Genomic DNA, 25878 nt, shown 5'->3' on the forward strand with positions numbered 1-25878 from the left:
GGAATGAGGATTGGTTCACTTCTCTCTCTGTGTAGCAAGTATACTTTTATATGTAGAAATTTACCAAAAATAAATAAAAAAAAATAAAAATAAAAAAATAAATAAATAAGAAATTTACCAAGCAGCAGCTGGGTGGCTCAGTTGGTTAAACGTCTGACTCTTGGTTTTGGCTCAGTTCATGACCTCAGGATGCTCACCCTGGAACCTGCTTGAGGGTTCTCTCGCTCTCTCTGCCCCTACCCCCACGCCCTTGCTCTCTTTCTCCCAAATAAATAATATTTTTAAAAACTTACCAATACTTCTCTTCCAGAAGTAAGTATATCTTTTGACTTGTATCAGGGAAATGCAGATTAAAACAAAGAGATACAGCTACATGCCTATTAGAATGAACAAAATCTGGAACCTTGACAACACCAAACACTGCTAAGAATCTGGCACAATAGGAACTCTCATACATTGCTGGTGGGAATGTAAAATGATACAAGCCCTTAGGAAGACATTTTGGCGGTTTCTTATAAAACTAAACATATTCTTACAATACAATCCAGCAACTGTATTTCTTATAACTTACCCAAAGGAGTTGAACACTTGTGTTCACAAAAACTTACACACAGATGTTTACAGCAGATTTATTCATAATTGTCCAAATTTGGAAACAATCAAGAGGTCCTTCTGTAGGGAAATGGATAAACTGTGGTACATCCAGACAATGGAATATTATTCAGTGCCAAAAAGAGATGAGCTATCAAGCCATGAAAAGACATGGAGGAACTTTAAATGCATATTACTAAGTGAAAGAAGCCAATCTATATAATTCCAACCACATGACATTCTAGAAAAGGCAAAATTTACAGAGACAGTAAGAAGATCAATGGTTGCCAGGGATGGGTGGAATAAGAGATAAATAGGGAGAGGATTTTTAGAGTAGTGAAAATACTCTAGGTGATATTATGATGATGGATATATGTCATCATACATTTGTCCAAGCCCATAGAATGTGCAACACCAACAGTGAACCCTAAGGCAAACTGTAGATCTTGGGTAACTGTGATGTGTCAGTGTAGGTTTATCCCTGGTAAAAAAATGTATAATTCTGAAAAATAATATTGGTAATGGGGGAGACTATGCATATGTGGGAACAGGGATATATGGGAAATCTCTGTACTTTCTTCTCAATTTTGTTGTAAATCTAGGATTGCTCTAAAAAAAAAAAAGTCTCTTTTTAAAAAGAGGCTCACCCAGGGTGAGCTCAGTTAACTGAACATCCAACTCTTGATTTCAGGTCAGGTCATGATCTCAAGGTTGTGAGATTGAGCCCTGTGTTGGGCTCCATATTCAGTGGGGAATCTGCTTGAGATGCCCCCCTCTTTCTCTCTGCCCCTATCCTCCTTCATGCACACTTTCTAAATAAACTAATTAAATTTTTTTTTAAAATGAGGCTCAGCATTGTTAATAGGAAATGGTGGATTAAAAATCCTAAAGAAAGGGGGTCCTATACTGGGTGGAATTGTGTGAAACAGCCTTTCCCTCTCTGTTATATTAAGCTCTTGTTCCTTGATATTCCTATGTAACAAAAGCATTTGCTAATTGTCATCCTGGATGTATTTAAGTAAAGACAAAGTGAAAGAAATATTTGTTGAGCATCTCACCATCGGCATTTCTTTTAGAGCATGAGGTTTTTATGATAAAATTTGGAATTAATCATGCAATCAATTAGAGAAAATAAGATTTGCCGTGCTAGTGTTTTTAAACTATCTACATCTGGAACTTGTAGAAATAGAAGCATTTTGAGCCAACATGGCAGCTTCATTTGAATGGCTTTGGTGCTTTATTTGTCACAACAATAGATGATGAGGGAATAAAGGTAGTAAGAATGAGTAAGAAATACTAGAGATAGTATCTGTAGTCCTATGAAAAGAAAGCTCTTTATTCTTGAGCAAAGGCTGGAAGTGATCGAAGCTGGATTTGCAAAGTAATGTTTATAGCAATATTTAAAATTTCTTTCCTATTACTGAAATGTCTGGAGGAAAAATAATTTGATATTGAAAATGTGAAACTCATGAATCCTTAGCCCCCTTTCTTCCATTCTGTTTTTATAATGTAGTTTCCTAAAATAATAGCACTGATCCCATTGGCACACCCACCATCACATACTGAGCCAGGCTGTGCTAAGCAGGTACTTACTAAACAAACGAACCGAGTCAAAATAGGTCATGAGTGGCATGACTTTTATAAACCAAATTACTTTGTTTCTCTCTGGGATGGCAAATAGGCCTGAAATTCTTTTCAGAAATACCAGTGAAACTGAGTAAGTCAAAACTGAACCTGTCTATGTTTTCTGAAACTATGATGTCCTTCGACCAGAACCTGAACCCATGGGATATTTCACTCGGGGCAGACTGCCTCTTCCCCCTCTGAACCTGATACTCCCATCTGGGCCTAGAGCCAAGTCCCCCAAAACAAGCACCAGAAAAGGGCCTCAGAAGGAGGTGCTTCATCCTGGGAAGAGTTAAACTTCTTGCACGAATGGGCCTTGCTTCGACTCCAGAACACAGCTCTGGGAGCCCCAGAGGGGGCTTTCGCTGCTCTGACTTCTCACACACTCTTCTTTCAAATGAATTTAAACCTTTTCTTGTCCAAATCCCTACAGAAGAAAAAAAAAAAAAGTAACGACTCTGCAGTTTTTCTACTATTATGCAAATAAATTAATCAGGCAATGCTTCTGTGAGAATTAATTTATATTTGAATCCAATGAGGCCTGGATGCTTGCTAACTGAACCCCCAGGCCAAAGCCTCAGCTAGGTAGCACCTCATATTATTCCTTTGACGAAATGTGAACTGACATAAATACTATGGCCCCCTTTCAATCCGATTACCCCGTTACTTCACATCAATGCTACCCCAGCCATCAGATTCTGGCGTCTTTCCTTTCACCGGCTCCAGGAACAACAGACAACCCCTCCTTGATAAACAAGCACCCACGCTGCCACCTCGTACCCCCACTCTTAACCCATCATCCTCACTCAATGGGCTCTATTCGACAAGGTATTTTATTTTGTTTGTAGGAATCAAGGACTGAAAAACAGTTCAAAATCAGGCCTGGCTGAGGCTGTTCATTCAAAGCTGCCCTTTCACACAATCACTAAGAGCCTGTGGAAATAACACCCCTGAAGTATCCACCCTTTAATGGACGTCATTCCCTTGGGACGCTCCCCCCCCCCACACCCAACCCACTTCATCTCCCTCCATTACGTCTTATGGGCTCTTTTTAAAACACACAAAAAACAAACAGCAGCACAGGTTTCCCTTGGCTTGCGTGACCTGAAGCTCAGTCAAAATGAACCTACATTTTAAACCATACCTTTGTACTAAACTCATGTTGACAACCACTAAATTCTTTCCGTTGCTCTGCATAGAAACATAAAAAAAAAAAAAAGATTCATTTCGCTCCCCACCCACCCCCCTAAATCTGCCCATTTAAAAAGCTTGGCTAAGTAATCCACCAGGTGGGGGGAAAGCTTTTCTATGGGGGCAGCTCAGTTTCTGGAGCCCCTACCTTGGTAATTAGATTAACAGGCAAATGTGAACAGCGGCAACCAAACACAGTCCCCACTCTTCATTCTTTATGCCATTTATTGCACGTAACTGATAGCAAAATATCTTGAATGGTGGCAGAAAAAAAATATGGATTTGTGAACTGCTCTGTGCTGAAAGTGGAAAAGAAAGAAAGAATACAAAGCAAGCTTTATTAAAAAAAAAAAACACTTAAAGTAATTGTGATACTTGGTTTTTTTGTTTTTGTTTTGAGAAAAGGGCAGAAGTCATAAAATCCCCAGCTCATAAGCTACAGCTGTCGGTATGTTTGTTAGCTTTGCAGTTAATGAGTTTAAATATTTCGGTGCTTCCCTCTAGCACAGTCTGACATAGAGGACAGTGACCCCAGAGGCAAGACTGGTCTTTGGCCAACTACCTTCTGTAAGCACAGTCCTTCGGCAGGCTCGGGATTTGAGGAAACCCTTTAAAACATATTCTTTTTTTTTTTTTCTTTAAAACATATTCTAACTAAATGTGTATACTAAGAAGCTATTCACTTTTTAGAAATAAGACAAAGCAAAATAAGTAAAAGAATTGAAACACATGAACACTCACTCAGCAACCTACACAGAAAGTTATGGTTTTACCAAATGCCTTTCATATTTTTTTCAAAGCAACTTGCTTTCTGCTGTGCGAGGGGAGAACGTCTCTGTTTTCATACAGAGTAGACTTCTCTTCAAAAGAAAAGGAGGCACTGTGTGAATTTATTAGATTTGGTGATGAATCGTCACTAAAAGTGACACTCTCTTTTCCTTTCCCCCTAGCCCTGGTGCCTTTGCCCGAACATCTTGCTGCCTGGGATCTGCCAAGTACAGTCTTGCTGCCTGGGATCTGCCAAGTACAGGTTTAGAGGCTACTCAAGAATGTACTCAAGAATATATACCATATTCTTACTCAAAAATAAGTGCAGCTGCTTTCTTCCCTTCCCTTGGCCTGGCACTATTCGTTCAACAAACACTCATTCCATATCTCCTGATTGCTAGATGTAGCCACAGCGGCAGGCTCTCTTGCACTTAAGATGCTCAATGTGGTAAAATCTTCACTCCACATCCTTCCTTTACCTACAATTTGGGGCTCCAGGAGTCTTCTGCTGCAAGCTCAGCCCTACTCAGTCCAGTCCCTTAACAGGAAACATCTAGAAGACCTAACTCATGAGCTTAGGGGACTCAGCATTGTCACCCTCTTTGTTGTTGCCTTCTTCATGTGACAGACGTCCCCAGACTACCCATATTGACCCCTTGCCCCCCTAAGTGCCTGTACCGACCCTTTGTCTTCTTGTTCTTCAGTCCTTGCCCAGATCACCTGCCTGTCCAGAATCAGAATCATTGCAGATACAGGGCCTGCCCTCCTCTAACTCCGTGGTCCTCAACCAGGGCCACTTCAGGCTCCATGGAGGCATTTGGTTGTCATGACTCAGGGGGTGGCCCTAGCATCTCGTGGGGAGAGGTCACTGCTAAACATCCTACAGTGACCACATGGCACCCCAAACAAAAACTGAAGTTGAGAAACCTTGCTATCATCAGTCCCCTCCCCAATCTCATAGGCAGTGAAGGCTACTGAGTAGGAACGTGAACACGGAGTCAAATCTGCCTCTGCCACAACACTAACTACATGATGCCCGGCAGGCTACTGTCTGAGTCTCAAGTTCCTTTGTCTGTAAAATGGACTTGTTATGAGGAGACAAAGAAATTATACATCTATGAAGCACTAGCACAACACTCACTAAATAGAAGCCATAAGTATTGTTGAAACTATATTATCATCCCTAGAAATGTACCCCAAGATCCAATCCCCTGAGTCCTGTTACCTCCTATGAGCTTTCTCCCCACTGCCAATAGCTCTCACAGATGCTCTCTGGAGGCATGGGTCTACCACTCTTGCCTCCACAGTCCTGGAGGCATTGTTAATTAGTAGCACAGTATTTTTCCACAAAACCCAGAATTGGTTTTAGAATCCTTCACTACATAGTATTTTATTTTATTTTATTTTTTTTAGAGGCAGGGAGGGGCAGAGGGAGAGAGAGAATTTTAAGCAGGCTCTATACTCAGTACAGAGCCTGACAAGGGGCTCGATCTCACGACCCTGAGATTATGACCTGAGCTGAAATCAAGCTTAACCGACTGAGCCACCGAGTCCCCTCTATGTAGTGCATTAGATGCAACTGCCATCTGTGAGATTTGGCACAGGAACTGAAGTTTATTTGCCATTCTTAATTCATATGTTATCTCTTGCTAATTAGAGGATATCTCTTGCTAGAAATACAGTGTACCCTATCACCGAAAGTGCTTCAGTAAGGCTACACGAAAGGGATTTCATTTTTAATATACATGGGATTTCATGGATATTAGGATAACCATCTTGGCAGCATGAGACATACCTATCTGCAATCCATATGCTCACAATACAAGGTATGAGGGAGATGATTTTGATGAGCACATTAGTCAAGACAGGATAAATTCTCTGATAACCCCAAAATCTTATAATAAAAACTTCTTATTTACGTCACAGTCCAATACAAGATAGATGGCTCCGCTCCAAGCCATGACTCAGGGATCTGCATTCATTATGCGCTGTACCTCTCCCACTCCAATGTGGGACCTCTATGTCCCAACAGAAGAAAAGAGAAAAATAATTGTGTATTAATTGTGTATGAGATTTCATATGCCAAGTCTGGAAATAATGCACATTACTTCTGCCCACAATCCATTGCCCAGAACTGAATCTATGGCTCCATCTAAGTATGAGGAAATCTAGGGAATGCTGTCTGTATGTCCATAATGAGGAGACAAATGGGTATCGGTGAGCATTAGCAGTATCTGCAATAATCATTAAAAATGTTTATATAACAAGGGTGCCTGAGTGGCTCAGTTAGTTAAACATTCAACTCCTCTCTCTCTCTCTCTCTTTCTCTCTCAATCTCTCTCAACAATGGGGGGGGGGGTGAGGTGCCTGGGTGGCACAGGCAGTTGAGCTTCTGACTCTTGGTTTCTGCTCACATCATGATCTCAGGGTCCTGAGATCAAGCCCCGAGTTGGGCTCCTCACTCAGCATAGAGTCTGCTTGAGACTTTCTTTCCCTCTCCCTCTGCCCCTCTCTGCTGTACTCTCTCTTTCTCTCTCTCTCTCAAATAAATAAATAAATCTTTAAAAATATTATGAAACAGGAGTCAGACAGTAGTAAAGAGCAGCTACTAGGACTCAGTCGTGAGTCTTAACTTTGGGTAAGGCATATTTCATGCACTATGCTTCAACATATAGTAATAGACACTCTTGCATAGCTAAAGTCACACCCCTTTACCTTTGCTATTAGGGATCTTTTCTGATCAGAAACCCAATAGCGGGATGTCTGGGTGGCTCAATGGTTGAGTGTCTGCCTTTGGTTCAGGTCATGATCCTGGGGTCCTGGGGTTGAGTGCCACACTAGGGTCCCTGAGGGGAGCCTACTTCTCCCCTCCACCTATGTCTCTGCCTCTCTCTGTGCCTCTCATGAATAAATAAATAAATAAATAAATAATCTTAAAAAAAAGAAACCCAATACCTATATAATCTCCAGGAAAGTGACACTTTATTTATTTAATTACAAATGGCAATTCCATTTTCCTTACCAACAAACGGCTTAGACATGAGCAACTGGCACTACTCTGGCCAATGAGACAGGAGTAGACATCTTCCAGGCAGGCTTCTGGAGAAGACTTTTTTCTCTGCTGATAAAAAGGAGAGAGAAGACAATTTGCCAACGCTCTTTCTACTGAATGTTGTCATTTGCATGTGATGCCTGGAGCTGGGGCAGCCATTAGAGACCACAAGGGAGCCGGCTGCAGAGGACAAGTCAACATATTAAGGATAGCAGAGCAGAGAGACAGAAGGAAACTTGATTTTTCAAAAGAGTTTATTTTGAGAGAGAGAGCAGGAGTAGGGAGAGGAACAGAGGGAGAGGGAGAAGTAGACTACCCACTGAGCAGGGAGCCTGACGTGGGGATCAATCCTAAGACCCTGAGATCGTGACCTGAGATCGTGACCTGTGCTGAAGGCAGACATTTAACCAACTGAGCCACCCGGGTGCCCCCAAGAACCCTGATTTTTGATACCAGCAAGACAATGAAATAATGAACTCTGGTCCTGTTGTGCTTCTGGAATTCTTGCTTCTCGTTGTAGTCTCCTCTATTTTTGAATAGGTGTTTTGCTAATGCAGCCAGAAGTATCCCAGCTGACAGATATGCGTGAGACACATTAGATACAAGCTCTCCAAAATGGAGCCAACCCGGACCATTTATATATAAATGATTCATATATATCTACCTCAGAGCAGGGATAAGAGCTCCCCTAACTCTGGGCCCCTTGCCCCCACAAAGTTCACTCTTTAAAAATCTAATACCTAATAAAGTAGGTGTTTGAAATACTGCTTCTATTTCTTAAGATTATTGTGAAGATCAAATGACTTGATAGAGAAGCGCTTAGAACAGCACCTGAAATTCAGTAAAGGCCAATATATACTCATATCATTATTACTAGTCATAGTAGAAGTAGAATTTTTGATTTTTATAAACTAAGGTAAATTTTATCAGTTGCTGAATGCCCTTTCATCGTCAGTTTGGCCTATGAGCAAAATGACTTCTTAATCCCCACAGTACTTCAAAACAGAGGAAGAGGGCTCCAGACCTAGACTTTGAAGAACAGATTAGTTTCTTCAACCTGCAAAATCCCAACACTTTCTTCAGAGGTCGGTTCTGAGTCTGTACAGAATAAGGGCTATGAACATAGGTCCTTGGGTCAGATCGAGGTCCAGGCCTCGGCTCTGGTATTAACTGTGCGTCAGGATCCAATCAAAGAAGCAGAACCAGTAAGCACTCTAGCATATATATCAGATATGTATCAAGAGCAGGCTGGACTCCACAAACACAAGCTGGAACCCCACAAGAACAGGCTGGAATCTACGTCAGTCCCTGCTGCGTCTGACCCTGTGGGTGTGGATGTCCTGCAAAAGCCAGTGCCCTTCTCCAGGGGGGTTAACACACACACCTGGCTCAGGAGTCCAACAATGCAGAGAAGGTGGAGCACCTGCTGCCCCGCTGCTGCCTCACGCCAATGAGGTGAGCCAGCAGGATGGCTACTGCTCTCCATCCACCCTCCAGACTGCTCAAGACTGTTTTGTGGCCCATCCTGACTGGGACCATGTGGGAAAGGGAACTCTGAAAACTGGATTTCCGCCTAGCCAGGGTGACACGATGCAAAGCCCACACAGTTACGTGATTAAATTTTTCCAAGCTTCTATGTCTTCTTTTGTAGACCCATGAGGATGATAATAGGATCCACCTCATAAGGCTGTTTTGAAGATTATTTTAAATAATGCACGGAAAATACTTAATACAGTACTAGGCATATTGTAAGTTCTCAAGAAAGCAAACTATGATTGTCATTATCATTATGCTGCTGTCATTGTTGTTTGGTGAAATGTCCTTCCCTGACATTTAAGAGAAAATCAGGCACAGGATTAGGATACATAGTTTCCTGAGAGGAAAGGGCACTAAATTCCTTATGTATATAAATATTGGCCAGTCACCGTTCTAAGCGACATTTTTCAGTCATTTAGGATAAGTATTATTATACCCATTTTAGATGAGGCAGTTGAAAAAAACTGAAGAATAAAAAGGTTAGGTAACCAGGCCCAAGCTAGTAAAGTGATAATGGATGCTCTCTCTCTCTCTCTCTCTCTCTCTCTCTCTCTCTTTCTCTCTCTCTCTCATGCCAAGAAGAAAAAATGATCAGGTCATCAAAACTGAGGGATGAGAAAGTAGCATTTAAACTGCAATCTGGGGGACGCCTGGGTGACTCTGCAGTTGGGCGTCTGCCTTCAGCTCGGGGTATGATCCTGGAGTCCTGGGATCGAGTCCCGTTGTCGGGCTCCTTGCATGGAGCCCGCTTCTCCCTCTGCCTCTCTCTGTGTCTCTCATGAATAAATAAATAAAATCTTAAAAAAAAAAATAAACTTCAATCTGAAGGATGAGCAGGAGTTAACCAAATGAATCAAGCAGAGAGAAAAATACATGCAAAGGTACAGTGATAAGAAAGAGTCTGGCATCTTAAAGGAGGGAAGAGAAGGGGGAGGCAAAACTGTGGTAGAGGAGGGGAGCGGAGGGGAGTGTCCCCTTCCTACTTCATCCGAAGTGGAATGGGAAGATTCGGGATGGCACCAGCTGTGTCTGTCTTGTTCACTCCAGTATTCCCAAACCTTGAATCATGCCTGCTGGTACACAGTGGAATTTCAGTAAATGTTTGTTGACTGAAGGAGAGGATGGGGTGATAGATATGATTTATACGTTAAAATCTCTAGTTGCTGTAAAGCATGCACGCTCCCTCTCTCTGGTTCCTTCTAGTAACACAGAACTGGCTACTTATTTTCTTTCTCTTGGCAGCCCTTCGAATACTTGAATATGGCAGTCATATCCCTGGAGTCTCCATTCCCCCAAGCCAACAGCCTCAGCTTCTTGGCATCAGTTTCCCATATTCAGGAACTCTAGTCAATGCTGTCCAAAGAACTTGTGCAATGATGGAAATATTCTATTTATTGGTGCCATCCAATATGGTAGCCACTAGTCACAAGTGGCTACCGAGCATGTGAATGGTGGCTAATGTGACCAGGGAACTATACGCTAAATGTTATTTATTTTTAAGCTTTTAGCTTATATTATTTAATTTTTGTTTATTTAACTAATTTCTTTTTGAATAGTCCCACGTGGCTAATGGCTACTGAATTGGACAGCACAGCTCTAGCTCTACACTCTTTTTCTTTTTCTTTTTTTTTTTTTCTGACTCCTTTTCTGATAATAAGATGGACATCTCTGTATTTTCTCTGAGCTTCCCATTTTCTCTACCTTCCTTTCTACCAGAATTAGCCAATTCTGATACCCCATGCCCTATGCTGGGCTTCTGATTCATGTCAGCTGGTTTAGTACCCAAGGCCCAAAGATAAGCTGGAACCCCTTTTCTGAGGGGAGGGGGAAATACCAGTTATCAGAGTAGCAACTGTTTGCTTTCTCGGTCACATAATTTCTCTTAATGAAGAGTTCATTAAGATACATGTTTATACATATAGTTTCTGTCTAAGAACTTAAGTGGGGTTGGGTAGGGGTCTACCAGTAGATTAATTCATTATACCATAAAAATTGAGCATTTTTTTCATCTAACTCTGTGAGACCAGTAGTTAGTATATACGTGTTACCCTGCATGTGGTTCCTGTGCTATGGAATTAGCTCTCTACTAAACATATTTGATCAACTAAGCATATTCACTGGGAATATCCACTAATGGCCAACAATACCAACTGAAATCATCACCTAATCTTTCAAATCAGCAAAGAGGACCTAGGGGAGATACAAGTGAAAATTAGTCTTTTTGTAAGATCTGGAGCTTCCTAACTAACTACCATTCAAAGAACCAAACAGTATAAAATGAAGAGCTATGAATGATAAGACCTTAGAAGAGGTTAGAAGAGAGATCAGTGAATACACTACACTGAACTTTGGAGCAGGAAAGGTCCTTAGGTGAGACAAGACAGAGTGTTCCCAGAACTCGAAGGATTCATCACTCTGTATATATTCTCTGAATGCACGTCATATACCAGGCACTTGGACACAGAGTCAAAGGATACAGTGCCCATCCTCAATGAGTCTATGGTCTACAGGGGGAAACAAATATGTAAATTATTCCAATAGGTACAGTTGCCAGATTTAGCAAATTAAAATACAGAATTTCCTGTTAAATTTAAATTTCTTTTTTTTTTAAATTTAAATTTCTGATAAATAATACATAGCTTTTTTTGGTATAGGTTTATCCCACATAATTTTTTGGGACATACTTACATGAAAAATAATATTTATTTGTTTGAAATTCAAATGTAACTGTGCATTCAATATTTCATCTGGCAACTCTAAATACAAGGTAATAGATGCAATGATTAAAGGGGGTACTAGGTACTTACTACAAGAAAATATCCAAGGGGTGCAGACCTCAGAGTACATGTCAGAGGAGGGTTACAGAGAAAGTAAGTCTTAAGTCAAATCTTTTCCAACCAGCAGAAGTTAGCCAGGCAAAGAGACTACAGAAGAAGTAATGTGCACAAAGGCATGGGAGTTTGAGAGAGCAGGGCACACTTGGGGAAGAGTAAGTAGCTCAACGGGGATAGAATAAATAATGGGTTATAATCTCAATTAATTAGAACAAAAGCCAAGGTCAGAATCCAGAAGAATTTCACAAGCTTAGGAATAAACAGAGAAAAGAGAGTTCATGAAGATAGCGAGAAGCAGTCTGAGAAGGAAAAAGAAAACCGTGAGGCCAAGAAAGAGAGAGAAGTGCAGTGACAAATGCTGCAGGCAGGCCAAGTAAGACTCGTTCGTTGACTATGCCAACAGGGATGCCATCAGTGACACTGACAAAAGCCATTTCTGTGGGAGGTGATGGTGGCAGGTTGAGAAAGGTCATGGAGGTGGTTTGAATAAGAGAAGCCATGGTAGATGTATTGAAAAGGTCTGACTGAAAAGAGTACCAGGCTTAAACATGGACAAGCAAGGAAGCTGTCTGGGCCTTGAACTTTAAAGAGGGCCCAGTCTGTCTCCTCTTCAGGTCCAGCTATGTTCACATGGCTGAGGGGACATGCTCACCTAGAGCCTGTTCACTCCCTTTTAGGCCTTGGATTTCTTACTCAAATGCAACCAAGTCTGTTATCAAAGACTACACAAGACTACACTCTTTCCAAGAGTCAGTCATGGCCCTAGCATGTTCATCCTTAAAACTGAGGCACAGATCAGGAGCTACTATTAGGCATGGAAGGATATGGAGGGATCTTGGACATGTGCATTAAATGTCCACACTCACGGATGCATGATCATTTGTGATATAGGATGGAGTGAGCATGGGAAGTGAAGTAGAGTGTGTTACAGGCTTCCACCTTCCATCTTATCTCAGGCCTTACAGAAGTTAGAGGAAACGTGTATGAAGGACTTGTTAGTGATGGACATAAGGCCAAGAGAGCATGCTTTGGGAAATGAGCACTGTTTGATGTTTTGTTTTGTTTTGTTTAAAGTAAACTCTATGGCCAATGTGGGGCTTGAACTCACGACCCTGAGATCCAGTCACATGCTCTACCAACTGAGCCAGTCAGGTGACCCCAAAATGAGCACTATTTGAAGGAATCTGTGGTAAAGGAGATACAGGAGCTATAGATAGAATAATGAAAAACAAGGTCCTTGCATCAGTTTCCAAGAAAGAAACCAATGACAGAAGTGTGAACAGGGTTAAGGGACTAAAGGAAGAGATGTTAATGCACCCAAAGACTAGCAACTGTGAGACACCATTACGTCCCCTTATATCTCTAGGCCTGAAAGGGCAATAGATTGGCAAGATAATATTGCCAGAGCCTAGGCAGCTTGGGAGCTGTGGCTATAGTCACCTGTAGAAATTCAATAAAGCAAGAAGAAAACAAGAGCAATACATACCCAACCTTTCTCTCCTTGGTGCCATTGCCTCCCATGGACTGAAACCAACCAGATGAAATCAGCCAGCAACGTATCCTGGGGTCAATGCATTCCCTAGAGGCCAGCTTCTTAATGCAAAAGCAGGTGGAGAAGGAAGTAGATTAGGAAGGGCAAATAAATAACTAATACTGTCCCGAGGGAGGCAGGAGAGCCCGAACTGAGTGGAGACGTGAATAGAATGGAGAGCAGGTTGGCGGGAAGGAAATGGTAGGCATTTCTGTCGAATAACCATCTCTTTTTCTCTCTGCAGTTAGAGAGGATGAGGGTAGGCAGGCAAGGGAATGTTTGGGATCAACTCTCACAGATGGCAGTTGGCTAAAGGCCTTTGGGTACGACAGGTAATACCCTAAGGCTTTTTGCCCATCCTTTCTCAGTGTGAGAGGGATGTCATTCTCCTATGCCTTCCTCTCCTTCCCCTACACGAAGCAGAGTCACAGAGCAGATAAAGTCATGGGGGATTTTTTCCTTCTCTCTTTCCTGAAATAACCCCTAGCACCACCTCACCCTGGGGACCACAGACCTCCAGCAACCTAGAAGCCCACACGCTTCAGAACACTTCCCTTCTCAAACTCTGATTCATGATTCAAAACTGCCTGCCTGTCCAATAGGATTCTCCTCTGACCCACAAGACTCCCTATCTGTTAGAAGAAAAATAGTGTTTAAAACTAATTTTCATCACGTTGTAAACAACTAGTAGTCTTACCTCTAATCCTCCCATGGGTATCTATCTGGATTTGAAAAGTACTTCTTTGTCCCCAAAGAGCAATCTCTAAATTTCAAACAGAAAAAATGAGCTGAAGAGTTTGGGATGTTTAGAAACAAGGATATTTCTCTTTCTACCCTCTCCAACCCACTGTCCGTAAAGCTCCAAATGACTCATCTTCTGTGTTTCAATACACACCATCTGGGGCACCTGCGGGGCTCAGTGGAGCATCCACTTCTGCTCAGGTAATGATCCCAGGGTCCTGGAATCGAGTCCCCCATCCGGCTCCCTGCATGGAGCCTGCTTCTCCCTCTGCCTAAGTCTCTGTCTCTCTCTGTGTGTCTCTCATGAATAAATAAGCAAAATCTTAAAAAATAATAATAATAAAACACACTTTTTTAACATATAGAAAGGAAAAGGAGAAGGTGAAGAAAGATTCTGTTTCTGAGATTCTGAGAAGGGTGTCTCCGGGCGTAGGCAAACATCTTTATTCCCTTGCAGGCTCTTAAATGTTGGACAAGATGGGGATTAATAGCAAGACAACACGCCCGGGGTGGATGGGGTGGGGGCAGCTTGAAGATTGATATAAACCTGGCAACATCACTTCTCACACCCGCTTACAGTAAACGAGACCAGTGTTCCCAGGAGCCCCCTGCCCCTGAAGCGTGTGGGTGGCAGTGGGGGCTCCAAGATCTGTCACCCGGACCGCCCAGTCCCCGCACCCCGGGGGGCCACCTGCACCCCAGCACAGAGCCAGCCTCGCTGGGAGGAGTCTGCTCCCCATCCCAGAGTCCTTGGGGCCTGGAAAGAAGGCGGGGTAGACTGCAAACTGTCTCTCCCACCTCGACAGAAGGGGCCCTTTCAGGCGTGGACAAGGGTCCTGGGCGCCCCACCCAGCGCCCCACCCAGCCTCACCTCCATCCAAGCGTCTTTACGCAGAAGGACCCTGGGGCCGGGAGTACACAGCTTCAGCTTGAGGCGAGGGCAAGGGCGTGTGGGGGAGAGGGTGGCGAGGAAGGGGTTCAAGGAGGGGCCCCTGGGAGGCGCTGCCCAGCTCAGGACCAGGGAGCGAGTTGGGGAGGATCACCTGTTGGACACCTGGCGGCGGGCCACACCTGGTGGAGAGGAGCACGCTCGCGGGGCGCTGCGGAGCTGGCTCCAGCCCCGGTGGCCCCAGGCCTCTGCTCTCGGCACCTAGTGGATCCCGGGACCAGGCGCAGTCCTCCCGGGCTGGCCGCTCCCTCCCTCCCCTGGCCGCATGCACCCCGGGCACCCAGACAGGGCCCTTCCAGGGGTCTGATGGGGCCAGTCGCTGGGAGCAGTGGGGCCCGCCGTGGGGCGGCAGAGAGCTGAGCCTTCAAACTTCAGAAGGTCAGCTCTGAAAGGGCCTCCGGAGAGCTGGCCGGGGCGATCCCTCTTTCTACACTCAGAGACCCAGGAGACAAGGACTGTCTCTAAGGACACCCAGTAAAACGAAATGGATCCACATGTGAGTTCAAAGGATATTGAACCCCGAAGGTTGAGGAGAACTGGTCCAGCCAGGAGAAGCGAAGGCAATCTAGTTGTAAGGCGAGAGAGTGGGAAACATTAACTTTGCAAAGAAACAATACAAAATTGATTTTCCAGACAAGGGGGTGAGGGGGTGGGTGGGGAGGTGATGGAGAAGAAAAGTGCTCAAGGCCCGGCTCATCTCAATTTAATTTTGATGGTTTTCAATAGGCCGGGGTGGCCTGGGCCGCCGCCTCACCGGGTTGGTATCGCTGGGCCGCGGTGTCCAAGCCCCGAGTTAAACTCCCGCCAGGCGGCCACTGCTCGGAGCTGCTCTACAGAGATCCTCTTTCTTCGGGTTAAAAAAGAAGAAGAAGAAAAAGAAAACACAAAAAACCCACAAAAAAACACAACACACAGTTAACCACCTGTCAGGGCTGAGGATACAATGAGGCTCCTCGAAAAAGAGCTTTTCATGCATGCGTAATATATTTGTTCAGCTATTCACTTAATGAAGCTGATAAATGTGATGCAAGACAATAGTCAAGTTAATCTATTTAGTAAAATGTTTTGAGACTTTCAGGCTACGTTAAGGAGGGGAGCGTTCGGCGACATTTTCATTTAAATGCGCTCATCTCCTCTCTTAGGCTGCACAAGGGGGTTCAGGCAATCTATGTGAATATAATTTCTTATAAATGTGTCTTTAATGGGTTTAATTCACCCTTGCCAGCTGTTTTGGGGGCTATTTTGTAAGAGCAAAACAAACGTTTCAGGCTTGGAAAGCTAGTTAAAATTAGTTTCGGTCAGCGAGGCCAAGCTATATTTCCTGCAAACCATCTGCTTGATTGGCACAATAGACGGATTTTCAAGGAAGGGGGGGCTGGTGAGTGTGAAAGGAATGAGGGGTGGGGGAGACGCTAGAAAGGGCTGGGGAGGCCGGTAGTTCCTTGTGGTCTATTCTGAAGGTGAACCCCTTAGAGGTGTCTTAATAGAGCGGCTTGCCCGGAGGGCTGGGGCGGCTAGAAGGCTCTTTCAGCCCACACCTCGTGGCACTCCTCCTGCGCCCCGCCGGTCAGCTCCCCCTTTTTCCGCAGGACCCGAGCAGCCAGGCACCCGTTCCTCCCGCCCGGGCTGCCCCGCGTCCTGCCAAACCTGCGGGCGAGGCGAGCTCCACCCGGTGGGCAGCTCCAGCCCAGAGCGCCGCGGCTGGGGGGTTTGAACCCTTGCAAAGTGCCACCTGGGGGTCCCAACTTCCCGAACCTAACGCTTCTTAACTTTTTGGAAGGCCGGAAGTCCTAAGCCACACTCTCAAGGAGAGCCCGGCGCGTGGGGCTGGGGCTGGGGGACAGGGGAGGGGGGGATAACAGTAATGAAGGACCCAGCCTCTATTGAACCTGATATCTTTAAGTGACATGTTGGATACTTGCATCTAAAGGGCACCTAGAAGACTGCCTGTATCTCTTTCATAGTGACTTTCATCATCGAAGTTCCCAAAATCTGTGCACAAGGCCCCAAAACAACAATGTGCTTTTAGAAAAAAAAAAAAAATCTTCAGGCCTTCTCTGCCTCAGGTACTGTTGTAGGCACTTGGGTGGACACAGACAGTAGATAGGAAACATAAACACATAAATGACACTGTTCTACAATTATTAATTATTTCAAGCTCCCAAAATGATGCCAACCAGTTCACAAAAACTCCTTGGACTTTCACATCAGCTTGCCTTGTCCGAGCTGGCTCCGGCACATCAGGACATGAGGAACGAGGCAAGAATGATGCGGACGGCACAGAGGAAAGGAGGCAAGAATGATGCGGATAGCACAAGGGCACAATTAATATTGTGAATCTCATGGACAGGATGTGGGATGTGGGACAGGGAGAAATCCAGGACGACTCCAAGGTGGACGGTCCACATAAGCAGAAGTGGGATAAAGAAGTCTATCATGGAACACTGGGGTGGAGGGGAATCATTTTGTTTCCGTAAGTTAGATTTGAGATGTCCATCAGACACAGAAGTGAAAAGACAACACCAAAGGATTGAGCGGGTCCCGAGAGCGCGCCCTGCGGCCCCAGGGAGGCTCCGAGGCTGCGGCCTCCTAGGCCCCCCCGAGTCCGGGCGGTCTCAGCTCGGGCTCCCCCGGCGAGCAGCAGGGCCGGGGGCCCAGGCGAGGACCTTGATGCCGGCCCGGGCCTCGGGCTCGCACTTTTCCACCCGCGTTGTTTCCCTTGAAAGAGAAAATAGGCAACCCGGCTCTGGGAGAGAGGACGTGAGTGACTCCTTTGAAACACACTTGAAGATAACGACATTACCATGAATGGCAGGACGCACAAAACCCCATGGGCTCAGGTCAAACGGCATTAGTCACAGGTCTTAGCCGCAGCCGCGCGCCGCGCAGCCCCTTAGGCTATCGAGGGGTTTGAACAGACGCGTCCAAGGAGATCACTTAAAGTAAGATCCTTTCGTCCGATTTCTTGCTTCCTTAGGATTTATTTTGCCTTTTCACGGGGCGGCCAAGCCCTCGCCCCCGCCCTCACTTGTCCTCTCTGCGCCTTAGGAATGCTTCTGGGGGCTCGGCGGACAGACCGCAGGAGGCCGGGTCCACGTGGATCGCAGCAAGGGGTTGCTTCCAAAATGTCAGGGCCCCCTTTTTAAAAGCAGAGGAGTTAGCAGCAGTTAGTCTCTAGTAAGGCTGAACGACGGGGAGGGAGGGAGGATGGAAGGGAGGGAGGGGGGTGTGCATACGGTGGTGGTGGGGGGCGCACGAAGCGTGTCGGTGGGCAGGATAATAACTAAAAACTACACCCAGAGAAATGCCCCAGGAGGAGAAGAGGCCTAGGGAAGAGGATGGCGCTAGGAGGGCTCCAGGCTGGCTTTGCGTTCTTAGCGCTCCTCCTTCCCCCTGCAAAAAAAGCCAGCGGACGGAGGCGCTACTCCGATCCTCCCCGGAAGACTGGGCCGGAGCTTCCTTGGTGGGTAATTCAACACCTGTAGTCACCACCTTCTGCTCCCGGTGGGGAGGAAAGGAAAGAGGGAGGGAGGCAGAGAAGGAAGCGGGAGGAGGGGGGAGGAGGAGGAGAATCGGGGATGAGAAGAGTTGGAGGGAGAGAATGCAAAAACCAGAGCCAGTCTCCCAGCTTCCAGAAAGCAGTCGGGGACAGGGCTAGTGGGGAACTGATCGCGATGGAAAACTTTGTCTTGTGGCAAGATTAGAATGCAGGTGTTCAAACAGTTGAGACTTTGCTCCCCTGTTTTACTGAAAAACTTCAAAAAGAGAAACTTTCTCGAAGCTCTTCACAGAGGTCCCCCGGCGGTTTCTGGGGACTCCAATTAACCCGAGCAATGCATTTCGCATATTTAAAATAGCCGCTTATTTAAAAGTTGTTCCTCTCCTTAGAGGTTTTCCACCGCCTGCCGCCCGGTGCGCCTCCATAAGCGTCTTGGGCTCAGAAACTCCATACTTGCGTCATCTTTGAGCATTATAATTCGGGTCCAGAGCCCGGCCCTAAATAACTTTTTAATTTGAATCAAGGGAGAGCTTTAGCGGGCTCCGTTTCTGGTTTAATGTGATATAAATCGCAGATGCACTTTTATTGAATGGTTAAAGCAGCGACATGGAGATCATCAACACAAAACGCCCCGAACAAAACCATCGAGAGAAATAAAGCTGGTTAATAAGATTTTTGAGAAAGCTTTGTGTTAAAAAGCAAAAAGGAAAACCAGCTGAAGGTGACAGTTAGTTCATGGTTAATAGGATCAGGGCGGCCTGGCGGGGCTGCACACTTCTCTTTGGGGAGGTTCAGCCACACCAAAGAAATGAATGGGACGTTTAACACATCTGTTATCTCGCCGAACAGAGAAACGGGGGAATCGAGGCTCAGCGCCACCCCAGCCCCAACCCAGAGTAAAGCGCAGCACCGTCTCCAGCAAGAGTCTTGTTTGAGGCCCCAGATTAAGCATAGGCTCTCCTGTGGGCCAGCGTCCTTGGGAAGGGCGGTCTCCGTGCTGCTTCCCCGCGCTCGTAGGCTGCGTGCAGTTCATTAAGAGGCTGCAAAACTTTGGCCGAGTTCAGCGCCCTGCATCGGGCAGAAGCTCAACGTTCGCTGCTGTGGTTTGAAAAGTCCAGGCTGTAAGTTTCAAAGGAAACTGCTGAAGGCTCCTGGAGGTTGGAAGGGGGCCAGCGTAGCGTCCCGGTGTTCAGGTGGCCTGGCGCGAGGCTGCTTCCCGCAGGAGTAAACCCCCGGGGGAGTGGGATACCACCGCCCCGCCCCGGTGCCTTGTAGCTCTCCGATCCTCCACCACGCGAGCTGCCCAGTGCTCCTTGGCGACACTTCTAGAGAAACGTCGCTGAAAATCGTTCTCCAAGTTGCTGGGAGTTTGCAGAAGGAGACGCCTTCTTATCCTTCAGGTACCTACCAACTCTCTCAAACTCCATTAGTTCCCCCGACACGAAATAAAGCCAAGACCTCCCCCTCCATCCTGATGGACCCACATCCAATAATCCCAAAGCATGAATTCCAGTCTCCCAGTGTTGCTCGAATGGCACCCCACAAACTCTGATTTTCCCCACCCCTCACATCTGCTTTATGCCTCAGCTGGAGTAACAGAGCGTATAGGGCTGGAGACCCAAGAAGGGAGTATATTTTCGTGTTCACTGACTTCAAATTTTCCATTGCCCACCCCACAAGGGGGAGGGTTATTTTACTGATTGCCTGGAGATGAATTTCTATGAATATTTATTGATTTATTTTCCAGGCTCAGCAGGGGAGCTGCAAATAAATTTAGTGCGTTCTTTAAATAATTCCTTTTCTATGAGGCAAGATGTCATCTGAAACTTCTAAATAGGCATTTAATTAGCTCGGGTGTTGCTTCGGAACAAAAACTCCCGGCGAGAGCTTTGGGGGCACACTGTATTGCAAAGAGGCGGTCGATATGCAGAATTGATGCGCGCCAGCCTTTGTTGCCGGCCCATTGTGCGGGCCATGCTTATGAAGACTAATCCAATCATAAATTGCACCCCTGCGCCAATCAGAGCGCCCAGAGCCTCCGGCGAATGAAGCTCGAGTGGAGAACTTTGTTGAACTTCATTGTCAGAGCTGTCACTTTTCAAAGCGCTTTAACGGGCGCGCCACTATAAAACCATCACCTCGACGGGAGGACCACGGAGGACTTGCAGACGCCCAAGTGGGATCTTTACTTGGAGACGTTTGCCCAAGAGAGAGGGCACCGCGGGGGCGGGAGGGGCGGGAAGCGAGGCATTTACCCTCCGGCCACTGGAAGAAGGGTTATTCTGCCCGCCCCGCGCCTAACATGATGTTCCCCGGCCTCCTCGCACCCCCCGCCGGGTACCCCAGCCTCCTTCGCCCCACGCCCACCTTAACGCTGCCCCAGTCCCTGCAGTCGGCGTTTTCTGGCCACTCGAGCTTCCTGGTGGAGGACCTGATCCGCATCAGCCGGCCTCCCGCTTACCTGCCTCGCAGCTTACCCACGGCCAGCATGTCACCCCCTAGGCAGGGGGCCCCCACGACTCTCACGGACACCGGGACCTCAGACCTGGGCTCCCCGGGTGCGGGAAGCCGACCGGATGGTTCACCGCAGACAGCCGCCTCCCCTGCCAGCGAGCCCACGTTTCTGAAGTTTGGGGTGAATGCCATCCTCTCCTCTGCGCCCAGAACCGGTAAGTGAGCGCAGAGCGCTGACGGGTGGTCCAGGTGCGAGTCCTTCTGGCTTCGGGCACCCACTCACACATGGGCGCACACCCCTCCACAAGATCCCCGAAGCCCCACGTCGTGCAGTAGGAGACTTAGGTTTCCTGGGAAGAAAAGCTCCAGGTTCGCGCCACCCTCATAATGAACTTGAGCACCTGTAGTGGGAGAGAGCACCCGCCCCTAGGTGTCTGTGTTTCTGCCCTCCAACTTCTGGAAGCCAGTTTTTAAAAGCCAAGACAATATATTTACTAGCTTAGCTAGCATTACGGACCTGCAGTTCTTTTCTTCCCCGCCCCAATACCATCTATCTTGTTAGTGCCCAGGATGAGATTGGGAACAGGGGGCCCGGGACTCTGAGATGGGTGGGGGGCGTTGGGTGACGGGGGCGATGAGTGGAAGGATTTCCACAGATGGCGCAGTGTTAGGAAAAGATGTCTTTTACTCTGCCAAAACACTGAGGAAGATGCCTGTGAAGGCCGCCGAGGGTTAATCATATCATGTTTCCAATGTTCTGTACAATAATCAAGTACCTAATCAAATTCCCTTTCTGCTTCCCTCCTCTTTTCCTTCCTCCTTTATTCTCTGCCAGAAACATCCTCCGCCTTGCTCCAGAGCGTTCCTCCCAAGACCTTCGCCTTTCCCTACTTTGAAGGCTCCTTCCAGCCTTTCATCAGATCTTCTTATTTCCCAGGTAGGTCTCGTCCCCCTTCCTGGGGGGCGGCGCCCCAGCCCCAGCCCTTCGCTCTCCCTGCTCCGAAGCCATATTTCTCCGTCCACCCCTCGGGGTTATGCTCTGGTTCAGAGGTTGCGAGGCGTACAACATTCACGAATCCGTCGCGCCAATTTGATGCCCTATTTAGCACAAGCAGTGACTGCTTGACACTTTGCACCAATTCCCTGCTCTACAAATTAGCAGGAATTGTCATGGTCCCAATTTGAGGCGGTTCCCTTCCCGGCGAGGAGCTGTTGGCATCCCTTCACGCCGCCGTTTTCCCACAGAGTCAGTGCACTTGGCCACGATTCCCCACAAAGGTTTCAGCACCATGACCAATTGGTCAGCTCCTCCGGGCAGCCACACACAGATCGGCCCTCGCCCCTCCAGCCGCCCAGAGACACCTACCAGCCGGGGCTAATTTCTCTTTAAGACCCATTCAGGGCTTCGGGCTTTTCACAAGACCACATGGGGTGCCCTCTTGTGTGGGATGCCTGGGGTCGCCCAGGGGGAGGGGGACTAGATCCTCCCACAACCCCAACCTTCTATTTCCAACTGGATTTCCCAACCTCTTCTCTTATATATATACCCTTCCCCCACTGCCTTATCTTTTCAAAGACCTTGAGCTCGCAAAAACAAGAAGTCTGAGGGAAGGCCCCGTAACCGGGTCCCAGTCTAAAGGAGAAACACCTTAAACAGTGCACTGTAGGTTTCCATGCTGGGATCCCAGTGGTGGCGACTCAAAACTATTGCTCAAAGACTCTGCAACCGGTCAAGACTCGGGAGGCAGAGGAGAGCCTATAAAGAGAAGAGAGACTGGGCATGGGTGGTGGGGGATGGGTAAAACCACAACACTCCCAAAAATCAGCGAAAGAAACAAGCAATTGATTTTTAAAAGGTGGAGAGTGAATTCACCAACACCCCCCACCACCATTCATGCTGCTGCTGATAATGGAATTTGCTCCCTTTCTCCCTCATCTCAATGCTCTAACAAAAACAACCCGAGCTTTATAAATAGCTTTTCATGTCCATTTAATGAAAATGATTCCGGGAAGAGAAGCCTCTGCCATCAGTATTCTCCCAATGGTCTTGGCCTGCAGTTGTGTTTAGTTTGAAAGTGTAAATCTCTTTTGTCCCAGTAATATATGGCTTTCGCTGCTTGTCCTCAGTCTTTTTCTGTTAGTTCATTACTACACAATTACCATTCACGCTTCATTAGAGTCTCTGTTTCTTTTTGGGTTTTTTTTTTTCCCTCCCTTAAAGCAAAACTCTCCCCCTTTTTATCATGCCAATACCCATTGGGGAGCGGTCAATGTGCTAATTAGCTGCCACTTTTCATGTATTCTGGCCGAATTCTTTACGTGTTGTGGGGGAGGGGAGGAAAGATTAATATGAAAAAGATGAATGCTGATTGGATTTTTCAAAAAAAAAAAAATCCAAAGCGGATTTTCTTCTGTCAAATCAGTAAAGCACCTCATTTTCATCTACAGAATGTAAACGCCTCCAAGGTGATAAAAGCTGAAGGGGGAACCCCAGCGGCCTCAGCTGTACATTTTATTTTTATTTTTAATTTTTTTGTAATTTATGTTTTTCTGTTGCTATTCTAGCCGATTTACGCAGCTGAGACTGTCCTCCTGAGCCCGTTGAATGGAAAAAAACGAAACAGGCTATTGTGGGGGCTGTTTTCTGTGTTTCCGTGGTTTTACCTAATCCGGGTTTGCTTGGTTGAAAGGCAAAGTTATTTGGGCGGAAAGCGCCTTTCACTCTCGCAGGTTTGTAGGTTCCTGGCCTATTCTCCAAGGGGAGAAAAAGGGGAGCTTTAAAGAGATGAAGGGATCAGAGAGAAAGACCGAGGGAGGCCCCCAGGGAGGGGCAGAGGCTGCGGCCCGCTCACCGCCCCCCCCCCGCCCCCGCAGCATCCTCCAGCGTCGTGCCCATCCCCGGGACCTTCTCCTGGCCCCTGGCGGCCCGCGGCAAGCCTCGCCGGGGCATGCTGCGCCGGGCCGTGTTCTCCGACGTGCAGCGCAAGGCGCTCGAGAAGATGTTCCAGAAGCAGAAGTACATCAGCAAGCCCGACCGCAAGAAGCTGGCGGCCAAGCTGGGCTTGAAAGACTCACAAGTGAGGGCGAGGTCCCCCCCCCCATAGCCCCAGTCCCCACGCTTCACCCCTCCGCTTGCACCTACACCTGCGGGGGGGGTGGGGGTGGGGGCTTCTGAAACCGGCTTTGTCCCATTGTACGGATGGGGAAAAGTGAGGGCTAGAGAGGGGATGCGTGCACCTGCCACCTGCCGGCTTCCTGGGGGGGGGGGCCGGGTCCGCCCCCTGCACCCCCCTGCGCCCCCACCCCGCGGCCCTGCGGGTCCGGTGCAGGAGGAGCGGCGCAGGGGGAGGGTCGGGTGGGTGCCTTGGGCGCTCTGCCTGCGCTCGCCTCACCTCTGCTTGCCCTCCCCCCCCCCCCCCCCCCCCCCGCGCCCCAGGTGAAAATCTGGTTCCAGAACCGGCGCATGAAGTGGCGGAACTCCAAGGAGCGCGAGCTCCTGTCCAGCGGGGGCTGCCGCGAGCAGACCCTTCCCACCAAGCTGAACCCGCACCCGGACCTGAGCGACGTGGGCCAGAAGGGCGCGGGCGAGGACGAGGAGGCCGAGCGCCCCCGCAGCCCCCGCCGCCCCGCGCCCCCCGCGCCCCCCGCGCCCCCCGCGCCCCCCGCGCCCCCGCGCGCCCCGCGGCTGGACCGGCCGCCGCCCGCCTCGCCCGCGCCCTCGGGCAGCCCCGGCAAGCCCCCGGACTTCTCGGACTCCGACGACGAGGGCGAGGGCGAGGGCGAGGGCGAGGGCGAGGACGAGGAGATCACCGTGTCCTAGGAGCCCCCCGCGCCCCGCTACCGCCGAGAACCCTCGGGCCGACCGCGGGGGCCGCCCAGCCTCCCTGCAGGCCGGGCCGGGGCGAGGGCCCCCGCGGCCTTCCTGCGCCCACCCCTCCGCCCCGCAGCTCTGAGTCCTCCTAAGGGAGATCCAGGTCCTGGTCTCAGCCTTCGCTTTGCACCCGGGCGCCGAGCGCCGGCCTGTCTGGCCTGTTGCAAGCTAGTCCAGGCCCAGTGGGGTGTTCCCAGCGGCGAGCCAGGCCCTGGAGGGCTTCAGCAGCGAGCACGCAGGAAGGGAGGGACCCTTCACCGCAGAGGAGACGCAGTTAGGAGTCACGACATCACCCATGTGAGCTCGGAGGCCGCCGACTTCCTAGGTGGCTCCACCTCGCTGTCCTAGGTGGGAGGGCCTCCTCTCCAGGGGCTCAGGTAACCCGGTCTTTGCTAAGCAGCTCCCTCAGGAATCTCAAGCATGTTCTAAAAATTTACACACACACACACACACACACACCTCTTCGGGTCTAAGGCACAACACGAATATTGAATCCTTTCTGTCATATTCCAAACGCTCCCTGGGCCAAGAAGGGAGTTGTTGAGGGAAGAGTCTGTCTCTGTTCCTGTAGGCATGTCCTAAAGCTTTTTCTTAATAATTTCCGTATCCATAGTATATGCACCAAGCACTCTACCTTGTGCCCTTTTATTATTTCTGGAGAGATTTCACTGACCTTGCAAGGCTCTTGAGCACTGGGCATGCATGATGTGTGCAGAGAGAGAGAACCCACAAGCCTCTTTGATTTTGTTTTGTTTTGTTTTGTTTTTTTACTGAACTTTGCTGTCTTTGCACAGCTTTTACGAACTGTACACTATTTTGTACACATGTGTTGTATGGATATTTTATACCAATGTTATTGTGAATGACTATAAAGGACTTGACTAGACTTTCTCTCTCTCTCTCTCTCTCTCTGCACTGGCTTTTAAACTTTAAAAAGGTAGCTGTTTAATTGCATAACTTATAAAGAAATACCTATTTTGTATTTTTACCTTGTACAGATTTTTATATATGTACATATGTATCAAATGAACAAATGCCAAATAAAAAGTAGAATGGACACAGTGGTCAGGTGATCTCATTAAGTCACAGAATGTCAGAGCTCAAAGGGATAGAGCTTCTAGTCCAAGTGCTACTGGAATTTATGGAAGGTAAGCTGATATTCAAGAGGGGTTGACACATGTCTAAAGCCACCCAGCTGCTTCGTGGCCAAGCTGGAACTAGAACCCATCTCTGAC

At 47.7% G+C, this 25878-nt stretch overlaps 1 protein-coding gene and 1 long non-coding RNA gene across 5 annotated transcripts; one reads left to right on the top strand and one right to left on the bottom strand.

The window, feature by feature from the left end:
* Positions 1 to 613: 613 nt before the first annotated feature.
* Positions 614 to 20909, bottom strand: LOC112934715 (uncharacterized). 4 transcript variants are annotated; one of them, XR_011995070.1, is made up of 6 exons: positions 14025 to 20909; positions 13827 to 13892; positions 13085 to 13188; positions 7199 to 7297; positions 3557 to 3707; positions 614 to 2644 (listed from the first exon to the last, which is right to left on the bottom strand). It is a non-coding gene; the product is annotated as an uncharacterized lncRNA (long non-coding RNA). The 4 variants fall into 4 exon arrangements; XR_011995071.1 differs by having other exon boundaries at positions 13085 to 13191; XR_011995072.1 differs by lacking the exon at positions 3557 to 3707.
* On the top strand, positions 19662 to 25878 carry DBX1 (developing brain homeobox 1). Its single transcript, XM_072725400.1, has 4 exons — positions 19662 to 20987; positions 21608 to 21709; positions 23647 to 23849; positions 24209 to 25878. Exons 1-4 carry the CDS (start codon positions 20621 to 20623, stop codon positions 24590 to 24592), a joined length of 1056 nt encoding a protein of 351 aa, XP_072581501.1. The 5' UTR covers positions 19662 to 20620; the 3' UTR covers positions 24593 to 25878.

The sequence above is a fragment of the Vulpes vulpes genome, chromosome 11 (genome assembly GCF_048418805.1).
Source record: "Vulpes vulpes isolate BD-2025 chromosome 11, VulVul3, whole genome shotgun sequence".
In the NCBI taxonomy this organism is placed as follows: Eukaryota; Metazoa; Chordata; class Mammalia; order Carnivora; family Canidae; genus Vulpes; species Vulpes vulpes.

What these genes read in the sequence shown, in the direction of transcription:
- DBX1 (XM_072725400.1), top strand. Translation starts at nt 20,621, where the DNA reads ATGATGTTCCCCGGCCTCCTCGCACCCCCCGCCGGGTACCCCAGCCTC. An exon ending in CTCCTCTGCGCCCAGAACCG is followed by an intron (nt 20,988 to 21,607) that starts GTAAGTGAGCGC and finishes ATTCTCTGCCAG; the next exon opens with AAACATCCTCCGCCTTGCTC. An exon ending in CAGATCTTCTTATTTCCCAG is followed by an intron (nt 21,710 to 23,646) that starts GTAGGTCTCGTC and finishes CCGCCCCCGCAG; the next exon opens with CATCCTCCAGCGTCGTGCCC.